Here is a 17,436-nt window from a genome sequence, read left to right as displayed (position 1 = left end):
TATTTCTCAAGACACATCTGGAGCCAAAATAGCAAATGGATACAAAGCTACAGCCGTGACTAATGGTGTCTTCTTGGTGGCTGGGTCTGTGGGGTCATTTCAATAGCTACTAATTTAGTAATCTAAATTACATCCTGTAGGTTCTCCAGGACATGGTTCCTCCTAAAAAACATTTGCTTCGGCACCAACCTGCAAATGCCCAGATTGGCCTGATGGAGGGAAATACATTTTGCACAACCCTGCAGCCCCGATTGTTTACAATGGATCTCAATGTTGTGGAACACAAGGTTTTCTACACAGAGGTATTTTCTTCTTTATGTTCTCATCTTTGAACGTAGATGTTTCTGTATGATGGCATTAGTACTTTCATTGTTAAAAATACATGTTTTTCTTTGTGTATTTGAAGCTTTCGCTGAAATATAAGAATTTCCCTTTTGAAACATCAAGTGAAGTGTGCATTGCCTGCAGCAGTCAATGCAGAAGGTCCTCTGGTTTTGAGTTGAGACAAAACCAAAGTACTGTAGATGAAAAGCTGTCTGTAAAGGTGGGAGTGAGATAGTGGTGTTTCAAATGTGAGTAGCAATATTAAAATGATTGTTTATTTTTTTTTCCTAGTTACTGAATTTGTGTGAGGCAGAAGATGCTGCCCTAATGAAACTACCTTGCTACAAAAGTCTTCCATCACTTGTACCTCTTCGAATTGCAGCCTTAAGTAAGTAAAACCTCCTAAACAAGACTTGATGCAGTTAAGTGTCCTTGTGAGCCATGGGCAGTCTGCTTCCTGAGATCAGCAGAAAACATGAGCACTGGAAGACTGATGACTGCTTTCCTGAGGTTACAGTTTAATGGAGAGAATAATGAGAAAGTATCGCTGCCTTCGTAATGACTAGAATTCAGTTTTTTGAAAGGAACCCAAAATATTTTAAGATTAATTATGTTATAAAGCATTAGGAAAACTATAGAATGTTAATAGAATTCTCATTCTTTTACTGTTTTATGGTGCCTGTTGATTTTGGCAATGCATACAGTACTTTGGCTGTCTGCAATTTGAGATGACATAAAAAGAAACTATAAGAGAAGCAGTGTAGAATTAGGGTTTATTTTCTCCTGTCCTTTGAAATTGAGTTAACAAGAGAACAAATTTACTTTGATATTTGCAGATGCTCTAGCTGCCTGCAATTACTTGCCTCAGTCAAGAGAGAAAATCATTGCTGCACTTTTCAAGGCACTGAATTCAACAAATAATGAGCTGCAGGAGGCAGGAGAAGCATGCATGAGAAAGGTGACTGTATTAAAACAACATTCCTTTTGAGGCCATTGTTCTCTCTCTCTGCTTTCCTTCCTTGGTACAAGGCTTGGTGGGAAGGTTCTCTACAGGAAATATTGTTGCTCTGATCAGTTTTTGTTAGTGATGCTGATAATTTTGTGTCAGATGTGTTTCTTTGGGATTTGAACTTGGCCATAAAGTTATCCAGGTTGCAATTAAGAATTTAGGCTCTTGGATAATGGACCACGGTAAATCTTTCAGTCTTTCTGTTCCCTCTTTCCCTCTTTCTGTTGGTCTGGTCTTTGTAAATGAGTCTTTCTTAATAGCATCAGTCCTTCTTAGCTGTTTTGCAAATGTGCAGGCTTGGCTGTGTTGTCAAAGCTCTTCCCATGTTTTGTCTATGTTCCTGAAAGAAGCGGTGGAGATCCCATAGTTGGTTTTGGAAAAGTAAAGCAGGACAGCAGAGTTAGACTCTGCATCACAGTGTGATGGTTACCTTTAGGAACAGGACCCTGGCTGTCCTGTTTGAGGTCAGAATTAGTGTCCTTGCCTGACACTGCCCTGTCTGTCCTGTGGATGCTACATTCATGTATAAAGGCTGGAAGGACAGGGAAAGGATATTCTTTCATTATGATTTGTTGTTCAGTAGCTGTGGCTAATTCTGATTCAGCAAGATTTTAATTCCATTCTTCTAAATTAAAAATAAGCTAATGAAATTACTTACAGCCTCTTTGTAATGCCGTGTAGATGGGCTGACATGGAACAGAGAATATAACTGCAGTAATACTGGTGGTTTGCATTTGTTTGTGCCATTGACTGGCCAGAGATTGTGGGTATTTTCATGTCACTGTGGTCATGAAAAGGAATGTGCTTATTATTTATGGCTTGTTAACAACACAGTTGGGTTGAGAGGTGGCAAATAGGGGTTCTTCTGACCTACACATCAGATATGTCTGTATTTTTCCTATGATAAACTTATGCCCACAGGATATCTGGTTATGACAGGAAATACTCTCTCTGGCTGCTTGCAGCCAGGCTCTTTTCTGTTGCTCAGGATGCATGCAGATTGTAACACAGAAATATTTTCGATTGCCTTCAGCCAGATTCACAAGCAGGTCTTAATATAGGGTCTAAGTAGTTTACTCATAGCTGTGTATTTAATTTATAGCTGTAGCAGCTTTTCAGTCTGTCTGTAATTACAATCTTCTATTTGATTCTTTTATGGAATGTCCCACTGTGTGTCAGAAATACCTCAGTGCTTCCCAAATTTATCTTGTCATTGTGTATATTTCCAGCACTAGATGTTCTTTGAACCATTGCATTCTGAAAGAACAAAATAAAAGAAGAAAATTCGAGTCAGCTGAATCTATTTTAAGAAAAATGCTTGCACAAAAGTCCTGTCCCTCTCCACCTGTATCTAAATTGTGCACCCTCTTGCAGTTTTTGGAAGGAGCTACCATAGAAGTTGATCAAATTCATACCCACATGAGACCATTGCTGATGATGCTGGGAGACTATCGGAGTCTGACCCTCAATGTTGTGAATCGCCTGACATCAGTCACTAGACTTTTCCCAAACTCTTTCAATGACAAATTCTGTGATCAGATGATGGTAAGCCCATCCAAGTTTTTCTTCTAGCTCTTCCAGGAGAAATTTTATTTTAGCTACTATTTTTATTGGTGAAAAATCAAGGAAGTTCAGTAGTGACTCAATGTATATGGAAGTAAAAGATTTTTGGCTTTGTTTATTTTGTTTAATAAAAAAGCCAATTTCTTTAAACATTCTGAGTAAATTTCTAAAGGGCATCTTAACCAGAAAGTTAAGAGATTTTATTTTTTAGTGAAGACATAAGTAGTTACACTAAGGTTTGCTTGGACAAATTTGTCTTTTAGCAAGGTGCCACTAGCACCTTTAACAATTTTACTTCCCAATGCACTAAATCTGTTTTGGTGCCTTCTTGATTTATAAAATTTTGGGAGGTATTGCTCTGTTTATTTGAAGCGTTTAAACTGAATATGTGAATTCTTTATCCCCTTGGCATGAATATGTAAGTATTTAAATGCATACATATCAAACAAGTCATCAAAGAAGTGTAAGACTATCAGACTGAAGTTTTTTTTGTGTGTGTGTATATATATATATATATATGTATGTACTTGCAATCCTTGCCTTCTTGAATATGGAAAGGACTTCTAGCAACAGTAAACTTTTCAAATTGAGGGAATGAAAATAACTGATAATTCTCTTTGTTTCCTTCAAAGAATTATTTCTGCCTCTATATTGTCTCTTGTAGCATATGCTGAAATGGAACAGTCTGATTTGAAGAATAATGCTAATTATCCTTTCTTTATAGCAACACCTGCGTAAATGGATGGAAGTTGTAGTTATTACACACAAAGGTGGACAACGGAGTGATGGAAATGTAAGTTAATGAATGCTTTTATGTGAGAAGAGAAGAAAAAAGTAGTATTAATGTTTTGGAATTAAAGGACTCATTCAGTTGTAAATGCTGCCATAACTGATTACACACTGATGCTTTGTTACAAGCCAGCAGACTTGTTGAATTGAATATGGAATATTGAATATCTGTTAGAAGTCTCAGTAAGAGGAGCTTCTTATCTGCTGACAATGGTTACTTTAAAGACTGTTTTAGGTTAGTGTGGGAACAGCTCAAGCATTTGTATTTCCTGTCTCCCTCAGGATTTTCTGCTTAGAAATCTGTTCTTCATTGGAATGGCTGATGAGCTCAGCAGTGTAATCCCCCTTTTTTCATTAATGTGTTTGATGTTCATAACATAGACTTTTGAAAATGACACATAATGATAACATGATCCCAGTTAATTTAAAATTTAATTTATTAAAACCAAGTTCAATATTTACTAGTTGGGATCACATTAAAATCACTCTCCCAGTGAAACTAATGAGCTCAGTGTTGAAGCTTGGGAAGCTGCTCAGTTGTCTTATAAAAGGAAAACTGCAGAGTAATGGCAGTATTATGTGCTCTTAGGAATACTGATGGGAATTCCTGCTTCAGTGCAGTGTCCTTTACATTGCCAGAAGTCCCATAGTTCTATTAATGTTTTACTAAATGCTTTTAATAAGTGTTGAGATTTATGATTGGACCTAAGAAAAAAATGGGGGAACTTCTATTAATATCTTTGTTTTTCAAATCAGAACAAAATTACATTGGCTTTTTATTTCCTCAAAATATGGAAATGGCTTAATGGATTTTCATTTCTCTTTCCTGTCATTGCAAAGAGAGCTTTTAATCTGAATTTGGTCATTGCTTTATATTAGACCTCGATGTTCTGTAATGAAGTAGAATAAGATTGGTTTATGCTTTAACTAGAACACGGTGCATTCTTCAGTTAACCTCATTTTATTTATGTTAGAGTAATTCTAAGGCCTTCATATATGTTTGGGATTCACTTTTCCTCAAATGCGATGATTACAGATATCTTGCAGATATTTTTATAGCAATAGCCTTTTAAACCACAATGTGGCACCTCCAGAACAGTTTTTGTCACCAAGTCATGTTTAGTTGGGAATTCCCTGGCTTTTAATGTGTTTTGTTGATGTTTTCTGTGTGATTCCATGTTTAGAGAGGTACATTGAGTGGGGGGTGCACATCAGACACTTGAGAATGAATCTATTGTCACATTTTGAGGGAGAAGTCTGGAAATATTTCAAGTAGAATTGTGTCAATGCAAAGTTGATTGAATATTAGTTTTGTGATTCCTAGTTGTTGCTTCAAAGTTTCCTTAAAAACAAAAATCTTAAGAAACTGCAGGAGATCACAGCTTGGTCTTTGTACAGTTGCTGTGGTAGGCTGTGTTCATGTATCTGTATGTACACTGTGCTGTTGACAAACTGTCAGTGTAGAAAAACATGGATGGTGAAACTCGTGGTCCGTTACCGTAGCTGACATTTCACTTTCTCTCCTTTCCTCACGATCTTCGTGAGATTCCAACATCTGAGACACTCATTAAAAGCAATGCTGGGGAGTAGATTGGATCATTCAGACTGTGTGGTTATGTAGAGGAGGTGGTAAACACTCAGTGGAGAACAGAATTGACCAGGAAGGCCTGAAATTCCCTGTCTGTACTGATGCTGTTCCAAACATTTCATCCTTTTCCAGCAGCATGGGATGAAGGTGCCATTTGCCAATGGTGTCGGGCAGTTCTCCAGCATAGTGCAGATAGTGGTTGGTCAGCAAGGCCTCTTAGAGAATAGTTAAAAGGTCTGTGGAGTGGAGTTTCATATGTAAATGGAACTACAGGCAAACTGAAAACTTAGTTAGAAATGCTGCGTAATGATGACTATTGTAAAGATCCATAATGATGCCAGAATAACTAAGCCTCGTTCACCTAAATAATTTGTGACAATCATGCTGTGATCCTGAGCTGTGATCTGGCTGTTTAGAGAAATTAACAAATAGAAATGTAATATATTAAGCAGTGATTAAAATCTAATTCGTTGGTCCAGAGAATATTTGATTTAAGTCTTTCTTCCTCTCTTCCCTGTCTCTCCAAGGAAAGGCATGGCATTTCAGGTCATATCTGATAATTTAAAGAATAGATTTTGAGTAGATGGTTGCCTCCAGCTGTCCCTCTTGTGAGAGGGTGGAATTTTCCAAGGTGGAAATTCTGCATTACAGCCTAGGAGGACTTGATAGCTCTAGAGGACTTCATAGCTTGGTACCTCAAGTACTGAAAGTGGTTTTGTAATAGATGCTGGCCAAATTTGTCTTCAAAGATGCTAAAATGTTGGTTCCCTTGACTTAATCATCTCAATTATCATTTTATTCAGTATAAATATTTGAGAAGCTATGTCTGATCAATGTCAAAGTAGAAAAAAGGATGCTTTTCATCCTAGTTCTTTGGAGGACCATTTGTAGCATGTCAGATGCTCATTGTCTCCATTCCTTCCACTTGAGATGAGGAAGTACCTGAGCTGAAGTTAGAGTGCAGCCTGAAGAATAGCATGTGCTGATTTGTACATTTTTTTTTGTATTTTTGTGGGCTTTTTCCTTTCATGCTGTGACTTCTGTTTTGGTTCAGCCTGCCACAGAAGGGGTAGAGGTGAGAAACGCAGTGGAGGCACCAGCAACTGTTGTCATGGTTTCTTTTGTTGTTGTTCTTGTTTTGTTTGGTTTCATTTTTTCTTATAACTCGTGGTTTGTTAGTCTTATCTTTGTGTTTTGCCACAGTGCATTGTGCCTTTGAGTGCAGTGCTGTGAATTGTGTTCTGTTTGTCTGTGGCAGAGCTGTTTTGATCACATTGTTAAGGATATTGAGCATGTTTGTACCAGGAAGAGTAGAATTTTTAGTTTCTGTGAAGACATAAGTGGTTTCAAAAGGTTTTTATGTATTTTCTGCCTTGCACTTCAGTCCATGAGAGGAGGCTTATGGGGTCTCTCTGGGCAGATCAAGTTAAAGGAGTGGAGCCTAATGCTTTGCATTTTCTCAACTGAATTTAAACACAGTGCACTTGATAAAATTGTTTTGGATACTGCACACTGGAACTTAGTTTTAGAGAGATGTTGAGGGTGGATTTGTTTTGTTTTTTCCTTTCCCTTTTCTTACTGAAGGCAATCTACTAGCTAACTGAAATACAGTCTTTATTTAAATCACAGAATGAAAAAAAATGCAAATTATTTTGGACTCCTGGAGAATTTAATATCTAGTGAGAGAACAGAGCTGACTTTATAGTAACCACCTATTTGTGAGAGTCTGAACAGTGCTGTGAGAAAGCTGAATCTCTCTTTCTTCATGTGTAATCTGGGGGTGTGGGGTCACCCGAGGACATTGGTGTATAGGAGAGATGGTTTAGGGGGGAAGGTCTGGCTGTTTGATGCATGAGTCACTTGGTATAGGGCAGTGAGCACTCTTAACTCCCCCATCAGCAGTATCATTAGTGTGTTTAGCTCTTACCTGTAAAACACCACTCTACTGGCAAGGAAAATAAAATTTAAAGTGTTATGTTACCAGAGGGGTAAGGGCTGACTTCCACAAATGCAATTTTTTCATGCATTATGGTAAGTAGATGCTGTATATATGTTAACCCTTTGCATTTGGCTGCTGGCCATGTTAATACAGAAGGGCAGAAAAAAAGTAAGATGTGCGATACTGTTTTTATATATTATAGGCAGTAATATTTATTTAATTGTTTCTTTTTACCTGTAGGAAATGAAGATTTGTTCAGCAATTATAAATTTATTCCATCTGATCCCAGCTGCCCCACAGACTCTGGTTAAACCTCTCCTGGAAGTTGTTATGAAAACAGAACGAGCAATGTTAATCGAGGTAAAAGAGGAAGTTAACATTGCTGAAATTTTTGCTTTACAGTCTTCTTAAACATTAGTATATGATAACTATATTTCAAATATGGTATGAGAACACTTGATGTAATAGATATGGTATTTGAGCCTTTAGGAGGTATTAACATTTGTCTTACGCCCTTAGAAGTGAAGTCTTGAAAGTGTCCATGAATTCTCATCATGCAAGTTCTGAATATTTTGTATCTGCATAAATGCCAAGTCAAATGTATTTTTCTGAGTGGTAGTAAATTAGTAGGAAGTGCTCTATACTCTGCCTTTTTAATTTAAGGTTTATGAATTTTTCAGGCTGGCAGTCCATTCAGGGAACCATTGATAAAGTTTTTGACTCGTCATCCATCCCAGACTGTGGAGCTGTTCATGATGGAAGCCACTTTAAATGATCCACAGTGGAGCAGAATGTTTATGGTAAGCTGTGTGGGGAGAGGAGCAGGAAAAAACCCTCAACTTGACAAATCTGATGAGCAAAAAGGTTTCATCTTTTACATATTTTTTTTTCCTGTATGACCTTGTAGTCCTTAATCACAGTCTTACTCTTGGCTGCAGGATTCCTGTTCCTGGTTTTTGTATTTGTCCTGAAGTGTTGATTTTATACCTTTCCAGATCATGTAAGGCCATTACTGAAGTGTAGATGTTATTTTTATGTACATGAAATACAACCTCTGCAACTTTAGTGTGGAATATAAGAGCTACAGGATGATATAGTCGCCTGGTATTTTGGCTTTTAAAGGTTGTTAAAATTATTTCTTCCCCTTTTGCAGAGTTTCTTAAAACATAAAGATGCCAAACCTTTGCGGGATGTACTGGCAGCTAATCCCAACCGATTTATCACCCTGCTGCTGCCCGTGGGTGCCCAGGCAGCTGTGAGACCTGGCTCCCCCAGCACCACCACAATGCGTCTTGACCTACAGTTCCAGGCTATCAAGGTATTCATTTACCCTTGTTTATTGCTGCACTGCATTGTTGAAACCTCTTCAGCGACACGCCTCTTACATCCAGGCTTTCAGTGTATGTGTGTGTGTATTACAGCTTATAGAAAACCACTTGCAAAAATGTGGAGTGTTTGTAGTCACAGCTGCTCTGAGAAGGGAAAAGAGACTCAAATTAGCTATGCTTTTTTTTTGTCAAGTAGGATACAAGAGGAAGGCATGGCAACAGAAACAGAAGTTTATTTTTCTTAATCTAAACTGTTTTGTATTTCACTCTTTTGTTTTGCTGTTGAATATTTTAGAACTCTTAATTGACCTTAAGCAAGTGCTTGTATATCATTGTTTCTACTGGCAGATCTCTTGTGTGTTGACTGGGCATTTATCTTGTTTTGCTTTGGACAGATCATAAGTATTATTGTTAAGAATGATGAATGTTGGTTAGCAAATCAACACTCCTTGGTGAATCAGCTGAAACGTGTATGGGTGAGTGAAGCTTTTCAGGAGAGACATAGGAAGGAGAATATGGCTGCAACAAACTGGAAAGAGCCCAAGCTGTTGGCCTATTGCTTACTGAATTACTGCAAGTACGTAAAGATCTGATTTCCTAGACCCTGCATATATTTTTTAAATTGTAATTTGGAAAATACTGTAAAGGTGTATAGGGCTACTAAAAATGGTTTGCAGTTATTGAAGAGAAAGTGTAAGATATTTCATAATGCTGCCATTGGCTCTAAAACCATGTCTGTGGTACTGGCTGCTCTTGCTTCTCTGCTCCTTTAAAAGATTAGTTTCATCAGCGTAGTAAATGTTTTTTTTTTTCACAGAAGCTTTGTATTTGATGTGTTTTCACAGAAGGAATTATGGTGATATAGAGTTACTCTTCCAGTTGCTTCGAGCTTTTACGGGCAGATTTCTCTGCAATATGACTTTCTTAAAGGAATATATGGAAGAAGAGATCCCCAAAAACTACAGCATTCCCCAAAAGCGGGCTTTGTTCTTCCGGTTTGTAGACTTGAATGACCCAAACTTTGGAGATGAGCTCAAAGCCAAGGTAACTCAAGCAATTAAATCAAAGAAGCCTGGTATTTAGGTTTAATTTTCTTCTTGGGAACTAGGGCAACAAAACTCCCTTACTTAAATGTCAATGAGTTTGGTAATTGGCAGAGTAATTTAGGTGAAAATATCATACCTGAAGAAGAGCAATAATAAACAGAGACAGCAATTCATCTTGTGTTCAATGCTGACTGCTTTAGCTTACACTTTCTAAGAATCTATGCCCTTGGAAGGAAGAAAGTGGAGGAAAAAATTGGTGTGTGTATTTTTTTTTTCTTGGGGTTTTATTTATAGTTTCCTTTTGTCACTCAGTGTGTCCAACAGGCACATTTGCACGTGGGAGTACTTGAATTTTGGCTGCCATTAGCAGAATATAATAGTACAGTAAAACTTGCTTTGTTTATATTCTGTAGGTGCTGCAACATATCTTGAATCCTGCTTTCTTGTACAGTTTTGAAAAAGGAGAAGGTGAACAGCTGTTGGGCCCCCCAAACCCAGAAGGAGATAATCCAGAAAGCATCACTAGCGTTTTTATAACAAAGGTAACAATCTTTGTTTGCATTGAAGTATTTGAAAATTAAAACAAAAAGTTGTTCCTCTCATTTGACTTTTCATCCTGATTTGAATTAGTTGTTGTGTTATGGTCTGTTTTGTCAAATTGCTTCGTAATGTTGAATGTGAGATCCATCACTCATCAGTAGAATGGGACTACAATTTTCAGTTTATGCTTCTTTCAGAACTGGAATGTGTCTTTAGAAATGGGCCTTACTTGGCTGTAATCCCAGCCTTTTTATAAGGAAAGCTTTCCATGACCCAGCATCAGTGTCTTTCTAGTTCACTGCTGTTTCATGGAACCAGTTGTGAAATGAATGTTGTTGAAGATGAGGGTTGGGTTTTTTTATTTATTTCTTTTTATAGGTTAGCAGTCTGGGAATTTCCAGATGTGCTCATTAAAGGTTCACACTTCAGGAGGTTGTTTTGTGGGTACTAAACTGAGTCAAGAAAGTTAAACTTAGTCTTCTTAAAAACAGCTCAAAAAGCAAAAATTTTGGACTTTGCCTTTATAATAATAAAATTTAATATAATTATGAAAGTTGTTTACTTCTCAACTTCCTTCTCTCCTCTTCGATCATGCCTGGAACTAGGTACTTGACCCAGAAAAACAGGCTGATATGCTGGATTCTCTGAGGATCTACTTGCTGCAGTTTGCCACGCTGCTGGTGGAGCATGCCCCCCACCACATCCACGACAACAACAAGAACAGGAACAGCAAACTGCGACGCCTGATGACCTTTGCCTGGCCTTGCCTCCTGTCCAAGGCCTGCGTGGACCCAGCCTGCAAGTACAGTGGCCACTTGCTCTTGGCACACATCATCGCCAAGTTTGCCATTCACAAGAAGATTGTTCTGCAGGTATTGACCACGGGCTTGTGTTAAGTTAATAGAGTGCTTTCTTTTATTTGAAGATTAAGAGTAGAAGCTGCACGGTGGTTTTGAATACTGAGTATAATTCAAACACCACAAACAAATGCAGCGGGCCAAATGTTTAATACAGATTTACTTGAGAATAGGAGAGTATAGAAAGAAATACTACTTACCCTTCCTGTTTTCATTTGTCTTCACACAAGTAGACCTTTTGGTAGAATTAACAAAATTGGGAGTTTCTTCATTTAAGAGGCAGACACTTCAGCTGAGGCACAATGTGGGAGCCAAGGGAAGACTTCAAATTGGACTGTGGAGGGGGAGGAAGAAAAGAGAATGTAAAGGAAACAGAAGTATATGCTCTGTGCTTCTGTTGCTGATGTATTATATTTTTAACAAATTATGGGTGTTTAGAGAAAAATTGTGTGTTTGTTGTTTTCCCCTCTTTATAGGTGCTTTATTTTTGTAAATACAACCAGTATTAATGTTGATGAGAAATTGTACTGTTCAGGTTTTTCACAGCCTTCTCAAAGCTCATGCCATGGAGGCCCGGGCTATTGTCAGGCAGGCCATGGCTATCCTGACTCCAGCTGTGCCTGCTCGAATGGAGGATGGACACCAGATGCTCACTCACTGGACACGAAAAATCATTGTGGAAGAGGGCCATACAGTGCCCCAACTAGTACATATTTTGCACTTGATAGTACAACATTTTAAGGTAGTTGTGCTGTTATTCTGGTACTCACTGTCTCCCCTGCATCAAGGAAATAAACAAGATTGATTAGAAAAACAGTATAATCTAATTTATATGGCTTAGCTTCAAAATGCATAATTGGTGTGTAAAAATACTTATCTAGAATTGAATATTACTGTTTAATAGCAAGTAATTTATTAAGATCTGTCATGATTGAAGTTAGAACTCCAAATGTCAGGTTAGAGTCTGCAAGATGAATTCATTGCACGTGCATTAGCAGTCTTCTTTAACAGGTCTGTGAAGATTCTCTAAGAGTTCTTTAAAATGGTGCAGACCCATGTTCTTTACCATCCTCCACTAATCCTTGTTTGTTTGACTTTATATATTCTGTGGGGTTAAATAGATCACTTATCTCCAGCCACTGTATGTTGGGAAGCATAAAACAAATGGGTGCAAAATGTCAACACAGGGAACATTTTTGAAAACACGTATTAAAATACAATCCAAAGAGACAGCTAATACACATTTTTCAGGAACTGATGCCTCAACAATTGTTGAAAGAATATCTGAGCATGTTCAAATGTGAATTGAAACTCTTCAAAAGGCTTGGAAAAAAATTAGTATAGTTGGTCCTTGAGAAAAAATGTGAATCTTAAAAAGAACATGTTCATTTGAGTGCATGAAATCAGTAGTCACTACTGAAAGATGTATCTAAAATGCTATTTCAATGTGCCTGTTACCTTTCCATATTGCAAAATTTGAAGTGGTACAGGTTTAGCAAACTTTGGGATTGATGACTGTTTTATAATTTTGCTTTATTTCCGCTGTGTAGATTTTGTGTAGAATGTTATTGGTTAATGACTAACACTTCTGTGAAACCGTTTTTTTAGGTTTATTATCCTGTGAGACATCACTTAGTTCAGCATATGGTTAGTGCCATGCAGAGACTGGGCTTCACTCCCAGTGTTACAATAGAGCAAAGAAAATTAGCTGTGGATCTTGCTGAAGTTGTTATTAAATGGGAATTGCAAAGAATCAAAGACCAGCAGGTAGGAAATCAGAATAAATGGGTAAAGATTGAACTGTTCCACAGTTTAATGTACTTTTTTTAACATGCACATTGCTGATATTTCAGCCAGATTCAGATATGGACTCAAGTACAAGTGGAGAAGGAGCAAGTTCTGCCTCGTCTGCTGTTAAAAGGGGATTGTCTGTGGATTCTGGCCAAGAAGTAAAACGATTCAGGACAGCTACAGGAGCAATAAGTGCTGTAAGAGAATATCAGGATTTGTTCAGAGGCTCGAAGTAGTGTGAATGTTTTTTCCACATGACTCAAAACTCCCTAAATTGCAGGTTTTAGCTTTAGCAAGTATTTTAAATCTGTTCTTGTTTTCCTCCTTGAGTCTTGCTGATGACTTTTGTGTTTTGTGGTCGTGCAGGTGTTTGGACGGAGCCAGTCCTTGCCAGGAGCTGATGCCCTCCTTGCCAAGCCCATTGACAAGCAGCACACAGACACTGTTGTGAATTTCCTGATTAGAATTGCTTGCCAGGTACTGTGGTTATTCTCATATGCAGATACCAGTGTGGAGTAGCAGCCAAACCCATCAACCCCTCTTTTCACACAGGGCCTTTTAGGCTTGGATTATTCTGATGTTTCTGTACTTTGTTTTCATGACTAATTTACTTATTTGGGTGATGCTGCAATGTATGCTTGTTCTGTTGCCTAGGTTAAATGACAATGATAGTTTATCTCAAAACATTTAGAGTTTTATAGGGAATTACTGTTTCTAGGGGTAATGGTTGTAGTTTTATTTTCAAAATCCTATACATGGAATTGCCTTCCCGCAGCATGTAGAACTAAAACTTTTCACCAAATTTGGAGGGAATTAACTTTCTTAGGATGTGGAAAATTATCTGGGTGTACCTCTAGGCTGATAAATTTTATGACTTCTGCTCCTGCAGCAGACTCAGCAGGTAAGTAGCATGGGATTTTATGTCCCACAGTCCACTTCACAAAGTAGATGTGCTCTTAAGTATAAAGATGAATTGAGTAAAGAGCTGCATGTGTTTATGAATACCTTGCAAACAGTAAAGATTAGCCATCTTGAGTATGTTCAGAGTTGTAGTAATAAAGGATGGGATGAAACTTCTTAAAATACACCTTTGATGGGGTGATTTGAGTTAATTAGCCAGCAATTTAGACACCAGTTCTGGTGTTTACTATTAGTTGTGAGCTTTTTATGCATTAAATGCTGTGTGACTGTACTGATGAAAGTACTTAAGCTCATCCATTTCAGAAATAAGAAATTATATGGTTGCATGGAATGCATAATAAATTAATGACTAGGTTCCAAAAGGGTGTCATTTTGTTAACTCTGATTAATTGCTAGGTGAATGACAACTCCAACACTGCTGGATCCCCTGGGGAGTTGCTGTCTCGCCGCTGCGTCAACCTTCTGAAAACAGCTTTGAGGCCAGACATGTGGCCCAAGTCAGAACTGAAGTTGCAGTGGTTTGATAAGCTGCTCATGACTGTGGTAGGTAGCATTCTAGTCCTGGAGGACTTCAGGTTTCCTTGGCATGTGACATGATTGAATAATAGTCATATCTGGATATAGATTTTTACGGTACTAATATTTTCTTTGTAGTGAAATAAATAAGTTGTTAAATGTGTGAATTGCACCAGTGGTTATAATTTGTAGAGCTGAAGTACTTACTGGTTGGTGTGGTTTTTTATTTTTGGGGCCTTTTTCTTTAGTGGGTTTTAACAGATTTGATCTGAGTTTATTAATCTGTGTAATTCTTGTTTACCCCTACTCACTGCCTGTTTGTATACTTTCACTTTAGGAACAGCCCAATCAGGCCAACTTTGCCAACATTTGCACTGGCTTAGAGGTCTTAAGTTTCCTGTTGACTGTGCTGCAGCCCCCTGCTATCCTGAGCAGCTTCAAGCCCCTCCAACGAGGGGTGGCAGCCTGCATGACCTGTGGGAACACCAAGGTTTTGAGAGCTGTCCACAGTTTGCTGTCTCGCTTGATGGGAATTTTCCCCACAGAACCAAGTGAGTGGTGTTTTCTCCCTCCTTTTTATCCTTTGTTGCTGCATAACTTAAGTGGCTGAGGTGGGATGAAGGCACTCTTTGAAATATGCTAATATTCTGTTTTAGTATTCCTGCATTTAATGGTCCATTTTAGCTTGCACTTTCCACCTCTGATTAAGAAAGGAAAAGCTGAAATAAGTAATCATGTAGAGTACATCATTATCCATTGACATAAAAATGTAATAACCTGTGGCTGTCATAACTTTAATTCAAGAAGTGCATGCTATAAATTTAATGTGTTTTTACAATTAGAATTTTTCAGCTTCAGAAGTGTAATTTTTTAGTTATTAAGCTTTGCTGTTTTGCTGAAACAAGGAAGGGAGATAAAGTGTAAAAAAGGAAGGCAGTCAGTAATATGCTGTGTCTTAATAGAAGCTGATTTAGATAATGTTTTCCTGGGAAAAAGTAAATCAGTAACATAAGACTGCTCATCAAATTGAGTTACTCAGAAGAAGTGGTACACTAATATAAAGGACATACTGGTATAATAAAGAGGTTTATATAAATGAGGAATCTGCCTGTGTCACCTTAGATGGTTGACAATATAAGACTGCAGTGATGTTTTAATGACTGTGCATTTGCAGTGTAACTGTTCTTTGCCTGTTCTGTGGTAATGTTACCAAAACTAAACACAGCTCTAAACTCTGCAGGTACCTCAAGTGTAGCTTCCAAGTACGAAGAGCTGGAGTGCCTTTATGCTGCAGTTGGGAAGGTCATTTATGAAGGACTGACTAATTATGAAAAGGCCACCAATGCCAACCCTTCCCAGCTCTTTGGTATGTGTCCCATGTCCCTGGCGGCGCTGTGGGAATGTCCCTCAATCAGTAATGTCTTTGTCACGAGTTTCCTTTCCCACAAGGGAATTGCAATCTGGTCTGAGGCACAGCAAGCTGTGGGAAACATTTCAAGCTAACTTGAGAGACGAGCTTGGGATGTCATAATCTGTGAAGAAAGGGAATGGAAGGAGGTTCATTGTGTTGTCTGCTCACTGATGTGACTTGGGAGCAATTTTTGGAGATGGGGAGCTGTAGATCTGCTAGGTGGAAGCCTTTTGTATTCAAAGTGCATAGGAAAAAGGTGCAGTATTGATATTAGCCAAAAAAGAAAGTAAAAGTTACTGGCAGCTTCTTTCATGGAAAAAAAACAAATCCTTCAGGTCCTCTGAGATACAAGAGAGTATTTTAAGGAATCTCTGTAGAGTCTTATGTATTCGCTGCTTTTCCTTTTAATTTTTTAAGTCTCCTTTATTAGCTGATAGTGTATTAAGATGTATGTATTCATAGATCTTAAACTCTCAGTAATCAAGAAATTGCAAAAATACTATTTTTTCTTGAGTGACAAAAATCTGAATTTTTAGTATATACCATTCTGAAGAGCTGAAATGATATTTCTTTTCTTGTTTTATTTATTTTTTGTACTTACTGAACTGCTAGACAACTCAGCTACATGATAGAATGACAAAGATGTATTGGAATAATAGAGTTTTGCCCAGAACTGGTTGTGTTGGTAATACAGACCTGAAATTCTACAATGTTGGAAAACCTGCTGATTTAAATGGCAAATGTCCTTCACTGCTCTATTCTGTGGGCTCTGTGGATGGTTGTAATTTCACCTTGGGGATTGCCTATTTGTCACATGTCAGGACGTGCTTTATATCAAACTAACCATGAAGGATGTTTCTTACTTTTTGTCCAGAGCTCCCTTAAAAGCAGCACCACAATCAAGCTGTCAGGAGGTTCATTTTGTAGTGATTCTGTGGCTCAAGAGGTTGAGCTTTGTGGTCTGAATTTTGTGCCCATGTGATGAGAAAAAGGAACCAAAACTTAGGCAGGAGCCATTCAATGACCAGAGCATGTTTCTGTAGATATGCTGTGTGGATATGTTGAATTAGAAAGTTGCAGTAGTTTTTTTTTTTTTAGTAGGTATAACTTTACAGGATGTTTACTAATTTTTTTTTTTTAAAGAGTGAAGTAGTCAACTCACGTTGACTTGAGTCTATAGAGACTGATTTATGAAACTTAATAAAGATTCTAGATTAGAGAACCAGAGTTGCAATTTCTTAATTACTAAACCCAGACCTACTCATTTAAAAGCTTTGCTGCTTTTTGCTACTAAAATAAATGTGCAACATCAGGAGTAGTTTATCTTTTATTTAAGGTCTTGGGGAAGTGTTTGCTCTCAGTCCCTTTCTTCTGTCCTCCCTTTTCCCCTTGCAGTTCATCACACGCTTATGTACAAAACTTCAAAATATTTTGATTAGTACAGAAGTAACCTTTTAGACTTAGTCTAAGGAATAAAATTCTTATGAGACTAGAAATCTGGAGAGGTTTGGAGAAAATTTCAATGTTTGTAACCTGGGTAGTCCCATCCTTCTTTCATGGCATCTGTACCTCCCTCAGGTCATGCCCAAGAGAAGTTTTAATTCCTGAAGCATTGTTTTTATCTCTAGGGACTCTGATGATTCTGAAATCTGCATGCAGCAACAACCCCAGCTACATTGACAGGCTGATCTCAGTTTTCATGAGATCCCTGCAGAAGATGGTCAGGGAACACCTGAACCCACAGGCGACAGCAGGAGCAGCAGAAGCAAATACAGGTATTACCTTATACAGTCTGTTAATGATTAGAAGTGTTA

General features: G+C 37.9%; 1 protein-coding gene across 2 annotated transcripts in view; it reads left to right on the top strand.

Annotated features, from left to right (window-relative positions):
• TRRAP (transformation/transcription domain associated protein) overlaps positions 1-17,436 on the top strand; it is a 73,659-nt gene that overhangs the window by 20,632 nt on the left and 35,591 nt on the right. For both annotated transcript variants that reach the window (XM_062503230.1, XM_062503229.1), the window contains exons 26-45: positions 141-302; positions 616-712; positions 1,161-1,282; positions 2,708-2,878; positions 3,621-3,689; positions 7,453-7,572; positions 7,893-8,012; positions 8,366-8,530; positions 8,936-9,117; positions 9,386-9,584; positions 10,000-10,128; positions 10,732-10,998; positions 11,519-11,725; positions 12,592-12,750; positions 12,837-12,971; positions 13,141-13,251; positions 14,092-14,238; positions 14,549-14,762; positions 15,452-15,577; positions 17,251-17,397. In XM_062503230.1, the coding sequence (XP_062359214.1) occupies positions 141-302; positions 616-712; positions 1,161-1,282; positions 2,708-2,878; positions 3,621-3,689; positions 7,453-7,572; positions 7,893-8,012; positions 8,366-8,530; positions 8,936-9,117; positions 9,386-9,584; positions 10,000-10,128; positions 10,732-10,998; positions 11,519-11,725; positions 12,592-12,750; positions 12,837-12,971; positions 13,141-13,251; positions 14,092-14,238; positions 14,549-14,762; positions 15,452-15,577; positions 17,251-17,397 (3,049 nt within the window). The remainder of the gene's footprint in view (positions 1-140; positions 303-615; positions 713-1,160; positions 1,283-2,707; positions 2,879-3,620; positions 3,690-7,452; positions 7,573-7,892; positions 8,013-8,365; positions 8,531-8,935; positions 9,118-9,385; positions 9,585-9,999; positions 10,129-10,731; positions 10,999-11,518; positions 11,726-12,591; positions 12,751-12,836; positions 12,972-13,140; positions 13,252-14,091; positions 14,239-14,548; positions 14,763-15,451; positions 15,578-17,250; positions 17,398-17,436) is intronic.

The sequence above is a fragment of the Cinclus cinclus genome, chromosome 16, assembly GCF_963662255.1.
Source record: "Cinclus cinclus chromosome 16, bCinCin1.1, whole genome shotgun sequence".
In the NCBI taxonomy this organism is placed as follows: domain Eukaryota; kingdom Metazoa; phylum Chordata; class Aves; order Passeriformes; family Cinclidae; genus Cinclus; species Cinclus cinclus.
Note: the sequence above shows the minus strand (reverse complement) of the source record. Positions and strands in the feature narration are given on the sequence as shown.